The sequence below is a fragment of the Talpa europaea genome (genome assembly GCF_964194135.1).
Source record: "Talpa europaea genome assembly, chromosome: 13".
NCBI classification, from domain to species: domain Eukaryota; kingdom Metazoa; phylum Chordata; class Mammalia; order Eulipotyphla; family Talpidae; genus Talpa; species Talpa europaea.
In genome coordinates, this window is record NC_140080.1 from 35,208,730 (window position 1) to 35,229,003 (window position 20,274).

The following is a 20,274-nucleotide window of genomic DNA, read 5'->3' on the forward strand; positions in this document are numbered from 1 at the left end:
AAAGATTTGGGCTTTTATTCCTCTGAGTTCTTCAAAGCTTCTTAAATGCAAATAAATGATTTACATTGATTCAGTGGATAGATAAATTAGTGAACTGAGAAACTGAGTCACTGTTGTATAAGGCCTCCCATTGGCAAGCGAACTGTATGGTGAAGGGAACACTCTGAATTTCTGACTCATGGATCCATGCCTGCTGCAAGCCAAGCAGACAAAGATAAATTCAAGGCCATAAAAACTGTACTCTTTGGCTTCATCATGAGATGTTGTCAAGAGAGTTTCCACAGAGAAAGTTATTAATTTCAGATTGCTGCACTTAGAAACTTATTTCCCCACAGAATAACAGTAATACTTTCCATGTGCAATACTTTTTATGTGAATTGCTGACTCTGAATCATCCACTCTGAGAGAGAAGAGAAATATTATGGAAAATAATAGCATAGCTCATGTCTGTATCCCTTTTTTCCCCCAAATTTGGATAAAAATCTTCTCCATTATACATGTAGTTTTCTGTCTTTCACATCCATGAGGCCTGTTAGAGGCAGTACAGAGCTCAATAAATAACCAAGAAGGGTTTGTTAAATCTGTTTAAAGCTTCATTGGTCTAATATCTCATTTTAGACCTTGTATGTCTCCAGCTAATCTTTACAAAGTTCTAACTGAACCACGTAGTTCCATTTTCTGCTGGCTTACTATTTCTTTTAATTCTGACCACATTACTAGGAGTTTCATTAAGGGCAAAGGTAATATCTTCATGTTACAAATGAGGAATTCATGTACTACTAAGTACTACTGTTTGTGGAGCACTTTCTGGGTCTCAAACCCTTTTGTACATCATCTCCTTAATCCTCATAAACCCATTCTGTTGTAGAGCAACCCCAATACAAAACAGGGTACCTGACTGTGGGTCCTCACCCGCGCGCTTAAAAGGACTTATCAATGCTCTACTGTAGGCACACATGAAAGGTTAATAAAAGGTTTATTTACAAGGGAAGGGGAAATGAGGAAATGTACAGCTCTGGGAGAAAAGTGGGAGACAAAGTTTTAAATGAGTCCTACCCAATCCACCGATCAGGAATCCCAAAATGGTGCTCTCAGAGTTGGCCGCCAGCCAGGAGCCTTGAAGCCAGGAGGCGAGCGATTGTGAGCCAGAGACCCCAAGGCCCACGTGTTTGGTTTTTATATCCAACCTGGCTGCCCAACTCCACCCTCAGGTCCCAGCCACCCTCCCTTGGTGGTGATGGGATTTGTCTTTCCCAATGTCTTGATGGCTTTAGTCTGGAGTGGGGATGGGGTCCACAAAGCCTGTATGGGATTAACTCAGGACATCATTTCCCCCTAACACTACCACTGAGATTCTCAGATTGGTTGAATTTGTTCACTCTTCCAGGAATAGGCCTGTAGGATTTTGGATACTGATAGAGAACTCAAAATGAGGAAAATAAATACCTAGCATTTTTATTAATTACAATTAGCTCCTATATACAGAACTCTCAGGGTGGATTCAAAATACAGCTATGTTTTAAAATGTTTAGTTAACTAAACCTAGAAATTAGAAACTAAAATAGTCATGTTAATACCAAGTCCAGGTTACCAACTTGGAAAGGCAATCAAGAAGAATGAGGACTACAAGAGGCTTGGAAGATCAATTATTTTTTCTGTGTTGTACATGTGGATAGAAGCAATTCCAGATGACTGGGTGTGTTAGAAAGATACAGCAGATCTCAATGCCTGTTACATAGCTACACTGTGCTCGATGCCTTGGGAGAGATCAAAATATGTAAAAGACAAACATTTTTGTCTTTCCAAAGTTTATAGTTTAGTTGCATGATCATAGTTAAGAATGTCAACATGAAAAAAAAGGAAGGAAGGAGTGGGGGAGGGAGGAAACAAACATGCTGGCTTAAAGAGTTTACCTTCCAGCTTTACTTGCTCTGTTCTTGGGTAAGGTATTTATTCTCTTAAGACATAATTTTCTCAGAAAAAAAAAAGACATAATTTTCTCATCTGTGAAAAATTTATCTCCTACAAGCCAGTTATGCTTGCCTCCTTTTAATTTTTCCACAAGTCAAGCTCGCTTCCCCCACCCCTTTGCCCCTGTTCCAGCTGCCTGGAAAGTTTTACTTGGCTAAATCTTCCAAGTTTTGCCTTTTGTGTCACCTCCTCAGTGAATTTTCAGAAAGTGTCATGTCTGTATTCACGGGTGAGACTGTCAAAACACCAAAGGACTGCATAAAAGTGAGGAAAGCTGTCTTTCTATTATTACCACCCCCCTTTAAAACTTTGAGATCTAAGGCGTCCTCTAGGATTTAGGGTCAGCAAACTTTTTCAGTATAGGATCAGGCAGCAGGTAAGCGAGGATTTGCGGCCCATAGCAAGTAAATGGGACCAGCCTGTTCCAATAAAACTTTATTTATGGTTACTGTGAATTTCATATACTTTCCACGGCCACGAAGGAGCTACCGGATTTGGCTTCTGCCGTGTGGCCGACTGACGGGCAAGAAGGTGAGCCCCGAGATTCTGTCAGACTCAGTCACTCTCCTCCGGCGCCAAGACCCCTAAAACGAGGGCGAGTTCCCGCCTCCCCCGCACGGGTGTGTGGCGAACGCTAGGTAGCAACGCTCAGGGAAAGCCGAGCGCTTGATGCGCGGTGCGCAACCCCGCTGTCGCCCTCTTCCTAACTCTCTTTTAGGGGTGTCGTTGGCGACGCGTCCCTCTCCGAGGTGCGGGCCCCGAGGGTCGGCCCCGCCCCGGGCGGCGGCCCCGCGGGGAGGGCGGGGTGGCGGCGCGAGGCGGGGGCGGGGCGGCGGCGCCGCGTCGTCGTCGTCGTCCCCGCCTCCTCCCCAGGGGCCGCGTCGGAGCCTCGGCGGCGGCGCTCACAGCCGGAGGAGAGCGTCCGGGCTCGGAGCGGCGGCGGCGGCCATCGAGACTCACCCGCGGCGCGTCCCCTTCGGCCTCGCAGCGCCTCCAGGCCGCGGCGCCCGCGCCCCTTCAGCTGTCTCGCTCGCGCTCCTTCCCTGCTGCCGGCTGCGCCATGGCGTTGGCGTTGGCGGCGCTGGCGACGGTCGAGCCGGCCTGCGGCAGCCGGTACCAGCAGGTGAGCAGCGCCCAGTCTCCTCCGGACCCGGCCCTGCCCTCCCTCCCGGCCACCTCGGGCGTCTCCCGCCCAGCCGGTGGCCAACTCGACGCCGCGGTCCGGCAGGCCGCGCTGGGCCTGGGCGGGCGCGGCGGGGCCCGGCTCGGATTCGAGGCCGCCGCGGGCCGGGCCCGTCCCTCGGCGACCTCGGGCGGGACGCGGGTGCCGGACAGACCTCCGCCCGGCGCCTGCCCCACCTTCCCCGGCGGGCGGGCCCCCGAGCCAGAATCTGCAGCCCTCAGGAGGCAGCATCCCGGGGGCAGTTCAGTTTTCCTTTTTCCACCTTTGAGTTGATGTCATTGGAAAGGAAACACACACACAAAAAAAGAAGCAGAAAGAAAGAAAGAAAAAAAAAGGCAAGCATGAAATGGAAAAGGAAACTGGGTGGAGAAAAAAGATTAAAATCTCTTGCTGCCGCCGCCGACAGCTCCCCGCAGCGAGATGCGATTACTCAGGGTTTCAGAGTCTGTGGCAACCCATCCCCCTCGCCTGTTTTAAGACAAAAGTCAAAATGGAGCGAGCGGCCCCTCGCAGTTTGCAGTAGGTTTGGAAAAGGCGATGTTTCACCGAGGTGGTACCTCAAAATGTCGAGCTTCGGTGAAGGCGGCAGGGCGTGTGCCTGGCGTGTGTAAAAGCTTGGAAATGACGTTGAAAGGGATTTAATAGCATGGCTGGGGAAATGTATAAGGGATGATTGGATTATTATCTCGGGTATGATTTATAAATTGAGACCCTAGGGAAAAGAATCTTTAGCCGCTTTTCCCTCGGAAATTTAGACATTCTGCAGGGCTTTTAGAGAAATTTAACCCAACGCTTCGTAATTGTGGGAATTGAGCCAGGTAGTAACTGATGTTGATTGGAACCGCAAATAGCTGCTTGTGTTTTGTCTTGTTGCAAATGCTTTCAGTGTAATTTGCATACAAATGTCGGTTGTGCTTTTATGAAATTAAATGTCTTATCATTAAGGATTTACAGTTTTGTATTTTGGAAATAAGGAAAACCAGTTCCATTAAAACATCTAGATTAACCCTGGTGCGGCCAGTTACTGGTTTGTTTTGCTGTCATCAGCCTATGTTGTAATTTCCGCCCTCCTCCAGCCGGACTCCTGAAATGACTGGTTAAGAATTTAGCTTCATGGTTTCATAAATACGCCCAAATTGTGCCAATGCAGTCTAATCCTTAGGTCTCTGACAACCTGGGGTCTAGCACATGCTTTTTTGTATGACCTTGGGCAAGGCTCTGCCTTCCTCGATGCTTTAATAAAATGGGAACGACAGGTGTCACTTAACTGTCATGAAGGTGTTTGCAAATCACTTGTATCCCATAGTGATCTGATTTATTCTTTTCATCCTGCATTGGCTAAGGCAAACAAGCCGAAAGCTGTGGCTTTTCTTTGTACTGCCATCTTGAGCTCTTAGGTAATGCCAACATACTGGTGGAAAATCCTTGGTGTAGTATTTAATAGCTTTAAATATGCAGATTTGAGTTATGTCAGTGATTGGGCATATTTATTTTATTCTTTTTAAAAATAATTATTTTGAAGAGCTAATCTAGAAAAGTGAAAAAAAATTACCTTCCTCGGAAAATTGCAAAATATGAAAGGTAAAAATCTGACAACAAAAAACTGTCACCCTGATAACCTAAGTAATATTTTCATGTGTATCCCCGTGCATTTATAGCTAGATAAATACACACAAGTGTAGATCAGTATACATGTGTATAGATAAAGAAAGCTAATATTGATTGAGCATTTACTCTGTGCCAAACACAGTACTGAGTGCTTTATACCCATTATTTCACATAATCCTCACAAAATGCCTCTGAGGCAGAGCTTAATATTGTATAGACGACAAAGTCAGGATTCTAAGAAGCTTGGTAACTCGCTCAAGGTCACAGCTTCTAAGTAGTGATTAAAAGGATATACACTCACCTACTTGAAATACAGGCTCAAGATTTAAATATAGGCATTTGCATTAGACATACACACATACATGTGTATTTCTTATACATCCATGCGTAAGTAACAAGCACATCTTTACACACACCTGCAGTTCCATGGGCCCCGATTATATTTACACACACTTGTGCAGATGTGTGTTTACATACCCACATGCCCCCGTGTATGTCCTGTTTTCAGTTACATTCACAAATTTGCATATACGTACATTCATGCATGTGTATGTACAAAGGCAAACAATATACAACAGATACACAAAATGAATTCATATTTTATTGTATTGCTTGTGCTTTTTCACATAGTATGTGAGTATCTTTCTATGTCAAATATTTTTATAAAGTCTGCACAGCCTCTGTGACTGAATCATAATTTAATCAACTGCCTGTTGGTCCTTAAGGGTGTTTATAATTTTTTTCTTTCATGAAGTTTCTTTTGCATACATCTTTAACTATTTCTTTAATATAAACTTTTAGTTGTTGAAATGCTTGGTTAAAGAATATACATATTTAAGATGCTTTTGAATTATAGTATGCCAGTGAATTGTCCAGGCAACTTGATAGGAGATGATATTCTGGTTGTCACAAAAGGCCTTCTGACTTCTGTTTGATCTGGTTAATCAAATTGAGCTGGCCATCTTGCTCATATTGTATATGTAATGGAAAACTATGATTCATTCATAAATGCAAATATGATTTTTTTGCCTTTATGGTCTTTTTATTGTTCACTGCGTGCACAACCTGAATTTAGCATCATCTCAGACTACACAGAAAGATTGGGCTCATGGGTTCCCTGTGGTTTTTATTTTTCTCTTTCTGCATTTTGAAAGTAAGATAGCCTGTTCAAACATTGGGAAGCACCATTTGAGAAAGGTCTAGGTAGGTCCAGTGTGAGAAACCAGTGTTATGTGTTGCTCTTGAGTACTTGTATTCCTGCTCATCCGTTCCAAACCCTGTTAGTTTCACTGGAATAGATTTTTGCCTATGTCGTGAATTTTGTCAAATAATTCCAGAAATGTTTTGAGATACTTGGGTTTGAATTCAGTATAAGTGAGCAGGGATGACACTGCTATATAAGCATAAAAATAGGCTGTAGAATGTTTAGTTTTAGACTTGATTCAATTGCTAAAGAAATTGCCTGTTTATAAGCCTCACTTAACATACATTTCTATTATAGTCTAATGACATTGTGGAGCGACTTTGGAAATGACACCTTTTGAGATAAGTTCTCAGGATTATAGAGGATGGTTTTGGTAAATAGAGGAAAGAATTTCATCTCTGACAGGTCATACCATTACTGGTGTTCAAGTGTTAGATGAGATCATGATCCTGGAGGAAGGAGCAAATAGGGCCCACGTGAAATTTATTTCTTTTAGTTTCGAAAGTGATTTTTATAAAATGGAATGTCTTACCTGAGAGTGGTAAGTCAAGATTTTAAGGTTGTTTTGCTCTATTTGTGGCCTATAAGGTCAGCGATCAAAGAAAACTGTCATAAAAATATTGAGATTGATGAATTATTTCTTTAAAATTGTTTTAAATTGTGGTAAATACATATAAAATTTACCATTTTAACATAGCTTAGATAAATGGTTGGGCGGCCATTATAACCATCCTTGTCTAGAACTTTGTCTTCCCCAGTCAAACTTCTTTTTTTTTTTTTTTTTTTTTTTTTTTTTTTTTTTTTTTTATTTTTTTTTTTTTTTTATTTTTATAGAGGCATGCTTTATTTATTTGTTTGCTGGTTTGTTTGTTTTTTTGTTTATACATGCACTGGGTACAGTCAGAAGCGCGGGAGGGTGAGAGAATTCACCAGAGCCAGAGCGGGGAGCAGAGCAGGCAGAAGGACCGAAGTACACTGCTGAGGGGAGCAGCGGGCGGCAGGAGAGGTCTGCGCACCATGTGGGACCCTCCTCCGGTGGCCGGGGAGCAGCCGGGGATCGAACCGGCGCCGCAGAGGCCGCGGGCAGCTTCGCAAACCAGCGCTCAACCGCTGCGCCACCGGGGAGGCCCCCAGTCAAACTTCTTAAATATTAAATGATTACCCATGTCCCCTCTCACCCAGCCCTGACAGCCTCCTCTCTACTTTCTATGAATTTGACTACTCTAAATAACTCCTCTAAATTTGTTCTTTTGTATCTAATTTATTACACTTAGCATAATGTTCTCAAGGCTCCTGTAGCATGTGTCAGAATTCCCTTCTGTTTGAAGGCTGAATAACATTCCTCTATATGTATATACCATGTTTTGTTTATTCATTCATCTATGGATGGATGTTTGGGTCCCTTCCACCTTTGGATCATCGTGAATAAAGCTGCTGTGAACATGGATGTACAAATATCTTTTGAGTCCCAAGAGGTGATTGCTGGATCATGTGATAATACGACTTTTAATTTTTGAGGAATTGCCATGCTATTGTCCGTGGTGGATGCACCATTTTACATTCCCACCAGCAATGTGGAGTTCCTCTACATACTCACCAACTATTTTATGTTTGTTTTTTCTTTTTAATAGTCATCCTTATGGGTGTGGAATAGTATCTCATTGTGGTTTTGATTTTCATTCCCTAATGATTGAACATTAAATGTGCTTACTAGCTTTTTGTCTATTTTCTTTGGAGAAATAAGTATTCAGGTCCTTTGCCCATTTTTTTTTAATTGGGTTGTTTGTACTTTGTTGTTGAATTTTAGGAGTAGAGTTTGGTTTTTTTTTTTTTAAATAAAAATATTTACATTTTTAGCTTTATGCAATGAAGATTTCAAACACATACAAAAAATAAATAGTACAATAAAACATACATACACCATCACTCAATTTCAACAATTACTAACAAATGGCTAATCTTGTTTCATTTATACTTCCCACCATTATTTTGTAGCAGATCCTATAAATCATTTCATCTATAAATATTTCTGTGTATAACTCTAAAAAATTATGGCCTGATGTCTTAAGCAGGTATTACCACATGAATATTTTGTGAGAGCATTTTTGTAATGTGTTTTGAATATGGACACAGAATTTGTGAATGTCAGGAGCTGGGAACATAACTGTTCTTAGTATGCTTCGTGGTGGTGGTGTAGAGGTGATAGATTACTGTTGATCTTTTCTTATTTTCTTGCCTGGTCTGATGTTGACTACTTGTTAGGGGAGATTTAATTGATTCAATCATTTTGTCTTACCCTGGAAACTGCAGAACGCCCTGGTTTGTGTAGAAGCCAAGGGCCAACTGAACTGTTCTAGGAAATCCTGCATTATATAAACAGACGCCACCCACTGGTTTGCCTGCATATAATTTCACATTACTTTTTCCTAGACACCAATTATGTTACATTGCTTTACATTAAATTATGTTATAAAATAAATCTTAGGGGCCTCCCTGGTGGCTTATGGGTGAAGCCTCAGCCCTGGCACCACTAAGGCCTGAGTTTGATCTCCGACCAGGAGCTAACACACATACAGCGGCATTGCAGACCTCTCCTGCTCCTGTCTCACCGGCTGCTTTCCTTAGCAGTGTATTTCAGGGTATCTGCCTGTTCTGCTCCCCATTCTATCTCTGGTGAATCCTCACCTCCCCCCAGCAGCTCTGGCCTACACCCCAGTTCTACACATAAACAAATAAATCTTACCTAGAGAGTTAAAAAAATATTTTATTAATTAAAATAAGTCTTAAAGAGATTAAAGTGACATCCTCTTCTTTGTTTATAGGGTTTTAAAATAATTACTTTGGTGTCTTAATTTATTAGGTTATTTTTGGACTATACCTCTGTTTAGTGGAACAGTGGATGATAGTGGATGATGCCTATTTAAGTAAAGCAATTTTTAACACTTTAATTAGAGATTAATGCAGATAATCAGCTTCATGGCCTCATCTTCATTCTCATGTCATTTTTGTCACTATGCTAGACAATTGATCCACATGATGCATTAATTTTATTGAGTTTTACATACTTTTTACAATTGCTTCTAGTAGCTGTAGAGATAGAAATACAGTGTGTGTTGTTGCCTTCACCAAGTATAGTAATAAAGTGAATGTTATCACACATCTCTTCACACACTCTGCTATTATAATTAGGCTGACTCATTTTTCTGAATAACAGGTTATAATAAATGTTCATAATACTAATTCTAAATACTGATCAAATTTAAGAACGTTTCTAGTGAAATATTGTCTTACTATTAAACCTGTTCCTTTCACGTGTTTCTTATCTGCCCTAGCAATTTACTGAGCTAAGTAAATTACTTTGCTTTGACAGTTTTTCTTTTAAATTCATATATTGCAATATCAGTTATTAATCAAACTTGAATGTCATTTGGATATCTCTCTGGAGAATAATTTGTGAATAGCAATATAAAACAAACATTTATGCATAAATGTGACATTTAAAATGGAAGATTTCTTGTTTTAAAATAGCACAGAAATACATTCTTCATAGAGTCATGCAGTGAATTTGTAAGGAAAATTTTATTTCCTTTCCTTTTCAGTCTCTCCCCAGAGATGTAACTGTTCTTCAAGTTTGGTGTGTGTTCTTCAGACTTTTTCTTATTGTTTCTTTGCTTTAAAATTTTAAAAGAAATTTTGTTTTTAAATAAACTTATTTTTTGTAACAATTTTAGATTTCAGAACATTGGTAAAACAGTACGGTTACCATATACCCCAGACCCAGTTTTTCCTGTTAACATCTTATATTAGTATGGTACATTTGTGACAATTAATGGGTTTATGCATTATTACTATCTTTATTCAGTTTTTACATAGTGATCTTTTTCTATACCAGCATCTCATACAGAATGCCACATTATATTTTGTCAGTATGTCTCATTTGGTCCCCTTGGCTAAGGCAGTTTCTCAAATTGTCCTTGTTTTTGATGACCTTGACAGTTTTGAGGAGTATTAGGTATTTATAGAGTGTCCCTCAGTTATGATAGGTCTGATACTTTTCTCGTGATTAAACTGGGGTCAGGAGTTTTGGGGAGGAAGACCATAAATTGCCTTTGTCATCACATGAAGAACACATACTATCAACATGACTATCACTGTTGCTGTTCACCTTACTTATCTGTCTGAAATAGTGTTAGTTTACTTTAAAATTACTTAACCTCCCCTCCCCCCAACTATGTTTTCTGAAAAGAAATCATTTAATCCACACTTTAAGATTTGGGAGTTATGTTCTACTTGATTGAGGGCAGAATATTTATGTAAATTACTTAGAATTTTTCTGCATGGGACTTTTGTCTCTTATCCATTAATTTACTTACTCAATCAAATCACTATGGACCTGTTTATTCGTTGTGTTATAAGCCAATACTGCTTTAATTGGTTGCTCAAATTGTTCCAGTTTTGACCGTTGGAAACTGTCCTTTGACTATAATGGCGGGTTTTCTTAAAGCAACGCCTCGCTGTTTGGCAGCAGGCTCATCGTGTGTATTTCCTGTGCCATTTCTCCTGTTTCTTTTTATTAGAGAATGATATTAGAAGCCAAAATTTGTGCTAATTGCTACTAGGGTATCATTGCTTCTAAATCTTATGACAGAGAAAAGAAATGTATGTGTATATGCATATCTATAAATATTTTCTGTATGTCAATCATCTGTACCTGTATTAAACTAACCAGTTGCCACATGGATTTCTCTTTTGTCCTCACTTATCTGTAAACTGTCACTCCTCCCAACTTCCCCCCACCCCGCCTTCTTTAGTGAGTTTTTTTTCATACATTTATATAGTTAGATTGTTTTGTCACATTCTGCATACTGATCCTGGAAACTGCCAACCATTTACATGTTTTTAGAATTTTACATGCATTGAAGTTCACTCTGCTCTGGTTATTTTTTTTCTCTTTTTTTCTTTTTTAAAGATTTATTTATTTATTTATTTATACAAGCACTGGGCACAGTCAGAAGCGCAGGAGGGTGAGAGAATTCACCCGAGCCAGTGCAGGGAACAGAACAGGCAGACGACGAAGTACACTGCTGAGGGATGCAGTGGGCGCAGCAGGAGAGGTCTGCAACGCCATGTGGGACCCTTACCGGCAGCCAGGGATCGAACTGGCGCTGCAGAGGCTGCGGGCAGCCTCGCAGCCCAGCATTCAACCGCTGCGCCACCAGAGAAGGCCCTGGTTGTTTTTTTTTTTTTTTCTTTTAAGATTTATTTATTTATACATACAATAGCTAGGGTGCAGAGATACAGGATGTGAGAGGATTCACCAGAGACAATGGGGAGTAGAACAGGCAGATGTACTCAAATACACTGCTGAGGGGAGCAGCGGGCGAGACAGAAGAGGACTGCTGCGCCATGTGGGTCACTTCCCTGGCTGGGGATCAGACAGAACTCATGCCACAGTGGCTGAGGAGAGCTTCGTAGTGCTGTGTCTTAACTTCTTGTGCTACCAAGGAGGCCTCTAACATTACTTTTCAAGAAACATAGTAGGAGTGGCTTCTTTTTATTTTCAAAATTTTCTATTTATGATCATGTTTTCTTAATTCCTTTTAAAAACTTGTACAGAAAGTTGCACAAGTAGTATAAAGTAATACACCCTATCTATTTATTGCCCAGATTCACCTTAAACATTAAGGTTTGATTAACAATGAATACAACCCTATAAAAATTGAAAGCACTGCAGGTAAAAATCCAAGTCCCTTTAACCGTCATCCTGACTTTTTGTATAACTTTGCTTTAATAAGCAGTTTTTGGATTTTATAATGTAAACTTCAGTTTTGGTGGGTTCACTTTGGGCCCTAAGTAGGCATTGATTCAGGAGAACATGAAAGGGTTTTAGTAAAACACGTAATCAGTAATAATCCAACTTCTGTAATGTAGTAGTTGTGTGACTGACTGGGCATAAACTTGAACCTCTCTTTCTAGGTTTATTTTCTCTTTTGTAAAATGAAGTCGTTGAATTAGATAATTTTGATGCCTTGCAGCTTGACTGTTTTTGTGTATAGAAATTGGTGTCTTTGTTCCAGAAATTCAGCATTCTATTGATTTGGCAAATTTCTTTCATGATGAGTAAAGCACGCTTTAAAATGATGTTTAAAACAGGCCTGAATTTTTGCCAAAGATATTTTTAATCGTGTATAATATAAAAATATAGAAAATACCTCCTTAAGAGTATTAAAAGAATGAGTCACTGATGAGCACAGAACACTGTAATCTGGCTGCTGTTAAAGCATTCTGTTTGTTAAGTTTTCCCTTCTGATCACTTTAAACAAACATTGTATGTCATGACAAAAAAAAAAAAAACAAGAACAACAATGCTTTTAGAAATCAGGGAAATTAATTTTTATTTTTTTAAATAAATTTTTTTTAAGATTTATTTATTTATGCATACAAGAACTGGGGTACAGGCCAGAGGTGCCAGGGCAGGGGTCGGGGTGTGTGTGTGAGAGGATTCACCAGAGACAGAGTGGGGAACAGAACAGGCAGACTGACTGAAATACACTGCTGAGGGGAGCAGTGTGTGAGACAGGAGAAGTCTACTGAGCCTTAGCTTCCTGGTCGGCTGGGGATCAAACTGGTGTTGCAGAAGCTGCTGACAGCTTCATATGCTGTGCTTATTAACCCCTTGCGCCACCAGGGAGGCCCCTCAAATAAAAATTTTTAAGAATAATTTTAGGTTCACAGTTAAGTCAATAATCTTTTAAAAGCAAGAAAATATTAATTTACAAAGCTTTAGTTTTTTTTTTTTTTTTTAACAAGCTGGCCCTTTGATTTCTGTTGTTTTTATTCACTGCTTTTGGTAATAACATTTTCAGAAGTTTAGAAAATTTGCTCATGTTACTATAGAAATAGCTTAAGAATGATTTGAGAGTTATCTGCAGCCTTAAGAGTCCTGTATGCCATCAACTGTTTTTTTCTCTTGTGTAGCTGAATTACATTTTAGTTAGAATATTTCAAAGTGTGCTTAAGATTATTGCTGCTCTGTCAGACTGGTAAGGGTAGGCAACATTAATAAGTTCATAAACACATTTGTCCAATTTCATTTTTGGTGACTGAATTAATTGAGGTGTGATCATAGTTATGTGATCTTAGGAGCTTTACAGCCATCTTGTCAGCTTGGTGAGAGCATTATAGCCATCTTGTACAGGTCTGGTTAAAATGTCTAGATGAGTAGTGGGGGAAAAGACAAATTATGTTGGGCATGAAAGGAAATCATTAGCTTACTGAATACATTATCTTCTATTTGAAAGATTAGAAATATCTTTTTATGTATTAGGTAGGTTTAATGTAATCTAAATGCCATTTTAAGAGTTCACATTTCATTAAAAATATTAAACTGAGAGTCTGTGGTTGTGTTTAAAAGGATCTCAATTATCAGGCTATACTTTCTAGCATTGATTTTGTATTTCTTTTAACAGTTTGCTTTAATTATTTAGCTGTCCCTAGTTAATGATGTAGTTACTTCTGAGAAATGAATTTACCCCTTTAAATAATACAGACCGACTTTCAAATACTGCAGTGATATTGTAAAAGAATATTTAATGGTACAAGAAATTCTACCATGTAAGTGAGTTTAAAAGGTTTTAAGATTATTTTTCCCTTAAAAGGCTGGCATCCTACCTGAAAGAAATGGGACTCTGTTTTTCTTCTTCCCTATGTTTTTGCCAAATTTTCTGTGGAACTTAAAATTTTGTAATCAAGGGAAGTATTTTAAAAATCCCTCCATCCTTGGGCCTCCCCTGGTGGCGAGGGTCCCACTTGGCACTGCAGACCTCTCCTGTTGTACCCACTGCTCCCCTCAGCAGTGTATTTCATCAGTCTGCCTCTTCTGTTCCCTGCTCTGTCTCTGGTGAATCTTCTCACCCTCTCGCGCCTCCGACTGTACCCCGGTTCTTGTATAAATAAATAAAATCTTTTAAAAAAAATCCCTCCATCCTCTTTGTTATTATAAAAGTGTTACTTTCATGCTTGTTTTAGATGTATAAAGTACAGAATTTTTTGTTTTTTCAAAGTTAGTATCTTGGCTTTAAAATGTCAAATTACAGTCTACCTAACATTGATCAGCTTATGAGCCATTTGTACTTTACTAAGAGGCATTTATAAATTTCTCACTTGGATGTTTAAATATGATGGAGAGCAAGTACGATGAATGTGCCACAGGTACAGGTCTTTGTAGTTAAGTTTACTAAGTGCCTTTTGACTGCTGCTTTCTTTTCTTTTCCTCCTTTCTCCCTTTTTTCCTTTCTTTTACTCTTGAACAGTTTTACACTTCAGTATGTATTCACTAAATGCCTATTGAGAATAAATTATGGTATCAATATAATCAGGTGCTGAATTAATTCAAAGGATGGGAGTAAATTAAAGATATTTTGAGTTGGAAGGAATCACCTGGCTCCGGAGACTTCTAGGAGATTTTTGAGAAGGTGAAATGTGAGTCTGGCCTTGACGGATGGCTAAGATGCAGGTGGGGAAGATAGGACTTAGGGGTGGACGCTCAGTTCTGTTGTTTCTCAGAAGGAACTTGTTTCAGTTCGAGAATACATCGCCTTCTCTGGTCTGGAGGTCTTTTCCTCGCTCTGTTTGCTCTTCAGGAATATCCCTTTTCTCCCAGCCCTTCATCTTAGTTTGGATAGTCTGCCCTTAAAGGAGTTTGAGTCCCCTCATCCTCTTATATGGTTGGTTTCTCTTAAGCATAAGAATACTCCTTTTGTGTCACATTTTTATCCTTTTTAAAAAAGCATTTTATTTGGCTTTTATTTCAGAGTTATGCATGCATATAGGTTAGAGTCAAATAGATTTTACAGGCTTTTTACTAATAATAGCTTTCTCCTGCTTTACTTGCCTATTCCATAGCTCTTTTAGCTGTTTCTTTTGCTATTTTGCCATTTGCCCTATAGTTAAATATTTATATTGTGCTATTTATTGAGTTTTCAGTTTTCACCATTTTTTAAATGGACTTAAACCATTATGGAGGTAAGGATATAGCCTCTGGCAACTTGCCATAACTGTATAGTCTCACACTTCTGTCTTCATTTTTCTCATAGTTATACACATAATGTAGTTAGATAAATATTCAGCATTTACAATGATTGAAATTAATAAACACTATTCACATCTGAGAATATAGTGTGTTATGGTCCCTTTTCCTTGCCTGAACAGTACTTTATTTTCCCTGGTTTTATTGATTTCCTTTTTTTGCTTTGCTTGATTTTCTATGTACATATCATAAATTTGCTAATAACCTAATTCATTCCTCTCAGATGCTCATTTAATAATTTTAATATGTTTTTTGGTTGTTTTTATTTTTAATGTTTTTAGACCCTCTTTTTCATGGAACACATCCTCCAGTATCTTTCTGAGGAAGAATGCATGGGAGGTTCAATTTTTTCTTTTTTTCAGGCTTTGCGTATCTCAGAATCTTTTTCTTTTCTTTTTTTAATTTTCACACTTAGACTTGTGGGTTGGAAACATTTTTCTGCAGAGTTTTGAAGGCATATGTTACAGTGCCTTCTAGGTTCCACTGTTGCTGTTAGGAAACTTGAAACCAGTTGTGATGTTTTATTCTTTAGATGTGGCCTACTTTCTCTGACTTTCTCTCAAGGCTTTTAGGAACCTCTTTTGTCCTCAGTGTTCTTAAATTTCACTATATTGTACTTTGGTGTAGATCTGTTTTTATCCACTGTGCCAGGAACGCAGTGGGCTCTTTTGGTCTTTAAGTTCACATCTGTAAATTCTGGGAAAATTTAACAAGTATTTTTCTCTGCCTTTTCTCCTTACCTTTATTTCATCTCTTTGGATCTTGAATGTCTTGTACTGATTACTTAAATTAAAAAAAACAATCAAGGGCCTCCCCTGGTGGCACAGCGGTTGAGCGCTGGGCTGCAAAGCTGCCTGCAGCCTCTGCAGCGCAGGTTTGATCCCTCAGCCGCCAGGCGAGGGTCCCACATGGTGCGCAGACCTCTCCTGCCACTCCCGCTGCTTCCCTCAGCAGTGTACTTCATCAGTCTGCCTGTTCTGTTTCCTGCTCTGACTCTGGTGAATTCTCTCACCCTCCTGCGCTTCTGACTGTACCCAGTGCTTGTATAAACAAACAAACAAACAAACAAACAAACAAATAAATAAATAAATCTTTAACAAATAAAAAAATAAAACAAACAAAAAAACCCAAAACTTTCTCATGTTTTCTATCTCTGTTTTCAATGAGATTTTGTTTTGATAAAATTTAAATTTCTCTTATTTTTAATTAAAAAAAACTATTTTCTAATTTTTCTACCACCATTTAAAAAAATAGCATGTGGTCTTTCGTTTTTGTATTTTTTTCCTCTTATTTCTGAGATTATTAAAGTTTTTTTTTTTTTAATTTTCATCTTCCGGTAGAGTTTTTTCTTTTGTTTTGCATTTATTCTCTGCTTTGATCTCTTCTGATCTTTTGTATTAGAAGCTTTCCTTAACTGCACAGTGATTTTTATCTGCTTGGTTAAAAATACACAACCAGTAAAACAATTTAATGTGTGGTTAATTCCGTCTCCAACCTTTTTTTCTGCTTTTAAATCTCATTTTAACTCCTACTGGTACCTCTTACCTCCAGTTCTTGAGCCTCTTGGAGTTACAGTGCAAGAAAGGTTACTTTTCTCCTGTCTGCTTTAGGATTCAATTTTCTTGGTTCTGCTGTGTTAGTTACCAACTGTCATATTACTTCTAACTTTCAGGATTTTATGGCTATTTCCTCTCTCTCCTGTTAATTGTAGATTTTTGCCTTAAAAAATAGTTCAAGTTTACTAATATTTATATGATATTAGGAGGATTTGGAAGGGCAAAAAGGCAAATGTGCTTATTTAGTCCTTTACCAGAGCATTACAATTACTTTTATTTTAAAGATTTTTTTATTCATACATACAAGAACCAGGATACAGGTCAGAGGCGCAGGAGGGTGAGAGGATTCACCAGAGACAGAGCAGGGAGCAGAACAGGCAGACTGACTGAAATACACTGCTGAGGGCAGCGGTGGGTGAGACAGGAGAGACCTGCTGTGCCATGTGGGTTTCTTGCTGGCCAGCCGGGATCGAACCTGTGCTGCAGAGGCTGCAGACAGCTTCACAGCGCTGCGCTCAACCGCCTGCGTCACCAGGGGAGGCCCCTACAATTACTTTTGACTGTCTTTTCTTTTCTTTCCTCAAGACTTAGATCATAAAACACCAGTCACTTTCACTGATGTGTCTTCAGATTCCACACCATTCCTGGTTGGACATAATCATTGAGTAGTGGTAAATTAATATAGCAGTAAAACATTTGCAGAATGGAACTCTCTGTGTTGATGGATGGAGGGAAAGATATTTAATGCTCATTCATTTCCCTCTTGTCCCTCTTTGTTCTTGCAGGAGAACAAAGGCGTAAGTTAGAGCTGACATTCAAATAGAAGGCTTTTCCCTTCCGTAATCTCTGCCCTAGTATGCTCTACCCCTGGAATACTAGTACTGTTACTACTAGTAATACGCAAACACAGATTTTGGGATTTCTCTGCCTAGGAGAGAGCTCTGGTTGCTCATGAGGTTGGCAGAACCAAGCAGGCTGTATTCCATATGCCTCCCTGGGTTCTAGGTCGTGTCTTTGTCACTGTTTATACATTTGACTTCACTGTCTTTTTAATGTATAATATTCCATTTCTTGGCTGTGTCAGTTGTTTGCTTTTAGAAGAAAAAAACATTCTAGGAATTACGGTGTGATCAAAAATCAATTTTCCTTCATATATACCAAATACTTGGTGAGTGCCTATTTATACCTAGTACACTATGTTGTTATAAATTGAATACTAAAATGTTAACTTTCTTTTTTATTCTAAAGAAAGATGGAGGGCCTCCCCGGTGGCGCAGCGGTTGAGCGCTGGGTTGCGGGGCTGCCCTCAGCCTCTGCAGCGCCAGTTCAATCCCCCGCCACTGGAGGAGGGCAGTGGAGGAGGCCCACATGGAGGAGGCCCACATGGCACGCAGACCTCTCCTGCCGCCCACTGCTCCCCTCAGCAGTGTACTTCAGTCCTTCTGCCTGCTCTGCTCCCTGCTCTGGCTCTGGTGAATTCTCTCACCCTCCTGTGCTTCTGACTGTACCCAGTGCTTGTATAAACAAACAAATAAATAAATAAATCTTTAAAAAAAAAAAAAAAAGAAAGATGGAGATGTCTGTTTCTCCTTTGTATTTTTATAATTTTGTTACCATTTTATACATATTGTTACCATTTCCTTTTAAAATTAGTAACTGTAGAACCATATTTCATTTTTATTATGAATTATTGGATTCCTCCAGAAGGAATACGGGTAATGCATACTTACCTTATGAGCCATGAAAATAAAATACCTGCGGGGTTTACAACCCAGGCATAGCAGTCTTTTGTGAAACATTTTTTGTTGTTTCTCACACCTCATCACTTTTAGAGCAGTCAGTAAGAGAGAACCGCTTTGCCCTCATTTTTTGGAAAAGTCCTGTTTCTCCACAGTGTTCATGTTCACTGTGCTTCTTGTGCTGAGTGGTGATGAGGATGCCACCTACTGCTGATCACTCATGGAGCTCTCATCACTGTCCCTTCCACAGAAATTAGCAGTCATCTGCATGTGTCTACATGCCCGACATGTACATCTGTTTAGTTTGGTGATTTGTAAAGCAGTTTGAATGTTTAGGTAACTGTGAAGTGGTTAAATTGAGATGGCATTAAGATTAGTGGCCATGTCTTCTGATGGGTTTCTGTTAGTGCTGCACCTCTATGCCTGCTTCAGTCAACATGCGTTAAAATGGTATCCATGATGTACCACACAGTATTAAGTGCTGGCGTGAACACAGCAATCAACCGTGCAAAGGACCCAGTCTGCAGATGGCTCACAGTCTATATCATGAATCCTCTGCCAGTTTCCTTCTCTCCCCTTCCTGAAGTATTAGTGAAGTATGACTTACATACAGAAACATGAACAATCATAAATGCACAGCTCAGTGAATTTTCACAAACTGAACCTGCACATTTAACTAAGTACACAGATCAAGAAAAAACATTACCAGTACTGCAAAAGCTCCCTTCAAGTGCACTTCTTGTCACCTCCCTCCCTAGGATAACCACTCACTGGCAAATAATAGGTTTGCTTGGTTTTGATCTTTAAATAAACATAATCATACAGTATCCTTTGTGTATGGCTTCTTTTGTTCACCATTATGTTTGTGAGATTCACCCATGCTGTTGTATGTTATTATAGTTTTTTATAGTTCATTTACATGGCTCTGTGGACTATTTCATTGTATGAAAGATACCACAATTTAGTTTCCCATTTTGATGTTAACAGGCATTTGGATACTTGCCAATTTTATGAATAATGTTGTTTGAACATCCAGGTATGACTTGTGGTGGACTTATATAGATCTCTTGGCTATAGAACGAGAGTGGAATTGCTGGTTCACAGTCACCTTCAGTAGTGGGTACAACCAACCAGTTTTCTAAAGTGATTTTTTGAAGTTTACACTCCCAAATTGAGGGTTCTGGTTGTTATATACCCTCAAGAGCATTGGGTATAATGTTTTTTGTTTTTTTTTTTTATTTTAACCATCATAAGTAGTTTTAGTTTCTGTTTCTATGACTACCAGTGAAATGGTGTACCTTTTTATATGTTTATTGACTATTTGAATTCTTCTTTTGTGAAATGTCTAATGTGATCACAGAGTAGAAAATATTGACATAAAAGGGAAGTAGAGTCCAGAAGAAACCAGTATTATTGTACTTATTAGCAAGTATATTCTTTGGTATTTTTGTGTAATGGCATTTAGGAGTAGTACTTCTGTCCATAGGTTTTAAAAAAAGGTTACTTTGTTGACAAATGCTGATCTTAACTGTACATAAAGCATTATTTAACAAATCCCATCAAATTAACTTTTTAACATCCAAAATTACTGGCCTAAATACCTGAAAATTACCAGACTTTCCTGTAAATTAATGAAAAAAATGCAGGTGTTATTTCAGGAACATTAAGGGGGAAATAGTCAAAAAGTGGCATGATCCTAATATGTAGTGGTGCTCGGTAAATTCCATTGAATAAAATATTTAAGTTTCTGACTACTCACAAAGAAGGCTAATGTGGCACTCGGAGGAGAAAAGGCAATAGAAAGGATGGAAAAAAACAGTATATTTACATTTGATTCTACTCCTGCAGGCTTTGTATCTGCATAGTAGCTTTTACATTCTCATTACTTTGTGCAATACAGGTGTTTTTCAGAAAAGTTGTATAAA

General features: G+C 39.1%; 1 protein-coding gene across 1 annotated transcript in view; it reads left to right on the forward strand.

The window, feature by feature from the left end:
* Window positions 1-2,932: 2,932 nt before the first annotated feature.
* The window catches only part of NDFIP1 (Nedd4 family interacting protein 1), a gene marked incomplete at its 3' end in the record, with an annotated part of 42,328 nt that continues 24,986 nt past the window's right edge, over window positions 2,933-20,274 (forward strand). The window contains exon 1 of the mRNA XM_084252518.1: window positions 2,933-3,094. Within this exon, the coding sequence (XP_084108644.1) occupies window positions 3,032-3,094 (63 nt within the window). The 5' untranslated portion in view covers window positions 2,933-3,031. The remainder of the gene's footprint in view (window positions 3,095-20,274) is intronic.